Below are 1625 nucleotides of genomic sequence, written 5' to 3'. Positions count from 1 at the left end.
GTCGAAAAAGCCGGCGTCGTAGATCGGGCGCAGCCGTCGGTGGTCAGCAAAACTGGCACGCCACTTTCGAGCAGGCTCAAATCCACCACTCGCATACCGATCGCATCCCAGACGCAATTTGGACAAGCAGATCAATTTGTGCGGATTCCAGACCGACGCCCCTTCGGCTTGCAACGCCAGTACGGTGAAATCGCCCGGTCGGGGACAAAATTGGACATTTCGAATTTCGCCCAAATCGGACGACTTGCAACAGTTCGACGTTTTCGACTGCAAATTCCAAGCGCAAAATTGACCGTCGCTGTCGCCGAACACCAGCAAATCCTCTTTCCAAGCCATGGCCGACATCGGACCACTGGTGCCGGTCCACTGGGTCTGCACCTCGCAGCCGTCTTTCACATGCAGACCTTTGACTACCACGTGCCAGAGGTGATTTTCGTGGTCGAGAACGACCAAATTTTCCCTATACAGCACACCGGCCTGAGATTGGTGCTGTTGGTGGTGGTTGGTCGGCGATTCTTGCAACGTTGTTTCGTCGTTGTCCAATTCGATCATCATCTCATCTTTCGAATCAACACCCAGACCACCGCCCCCACCACTGTTACTATTATTCACGTTCAGTCGTTGAACATGGTGGTGCTTTGTCGACCACGCCATGTCGACCACTATTGGACAACGGCGAGACATTTTCTTCAACAAACGAAACGATTTCAAATCCCAAATTTCCATCGGCTGTCTTCGAAATGCAATTGCCAAATAGGAATAAAAATGCGACACCTATTCAAAACATAAAAATATTACACATTAATATGTATATATGTTCGTGTTCATGTGCGCGTGCAAAGTTCAACACATACTTTGATCATTTCGATTGCCGATTCATCACATTCGGGACGTAGTACTTGGGCACGTCCACTTCGGATGTCGACGTATAAAAGTTCGTTTCGAACCAAATTAGTGGAAGAGGATGCAGTGAAATTTTGCAAACAAGCACAGCTGACGAAATGTTCCACACCCACCCATTCCAAGCAGACCACTGGACACGAATGGAGACCGAAGTCTCGTTCCAATTCGCCACGGTCCGCGTCCACGAGCTGCACAACGCCATCCTGATTGCCGATCAGAATCAACTGTTCGCCGTTTCGACCACGGCTCGGACAAGAACGCACAATGGTCGGCGAACCGCCCAACGAATAACGAACGCAAGCCTGGGTCAGACGTGTCGGCCACGCCCACTGGTTCCACTGACTGGCCAGCTGGCTCAACGTGTACCAAGTCGACCCAGCCGGGCTTGTTGGTTCGGGCTCGACAATTGGCTCGACGTCGTAGCGGCACAGTCGACCGTTGCCCGTCACGGCCGCCAGACGAAGTTCGCAATCCGGAGCCAAGCAGATCCCGACCGGAAACCAACTTTTGACCAAATTTCGTTGTTGATTTTCCAAACAGCAAACCGTCTCGTAGGACATGGTCACCGGCTTGCCGAATTCGGTGGCGCCGGCACCACTGTAACGACAGGCTCGCAACGACAACCCTCCATTCTCTTGGCACATGTAAAACGCGTCTCGTTGTCGACACGGCAAGATGGACAAAATTGCAGATGCACTGCGGTCGAACGTCAAATGGAGGAC

The 1625-nt window shown here is 52.1% G+C and overlaps 1 protein-coding gene across 1 annotated transcript; it reads right to left on the bottom strand.

Moving 5' to 3' along the window:
• Positions 1-53: 53 nt before the first annotated feature.
• Positions 54-1547, bottom strand: Tsp_13851 (putative bromodomain and WD repeat-containing protein 2; the record flags this gene model as incomplete). Its single annotated transcript, XM_003367751.1, has 2 exons — positions 855-1547; positions 54-774 (listed from the first exon to the last, which is right to left on the bottom strand). Coding segments are annotated over exons 1-2 (1414 nt in total), but the record flags the coding sequence as incomplete, so codon positions are not given.
• Positions 1548-1625: the final 78 nt, after the last annotated feature.

The sequence above is a fragment of the Trichinella spiralis genome, assembly GCF_000181795.1.
Source record: "Trichinella spiralis strain ISS 195 chromosome Unknown Scfld3739, whole genome shotgun sequence".
NCBI lineage: Eukaryota > Metazoa > Nematoda > Enoplea > Trichinellida > Trichinellidae > Trichinella > Trichinella spiralis.
The sequence above is the reverse complement of the archived record's forward strand: the minus strand, read 5'-3'. Positions and strand labels throughout refer to the sequence as shown.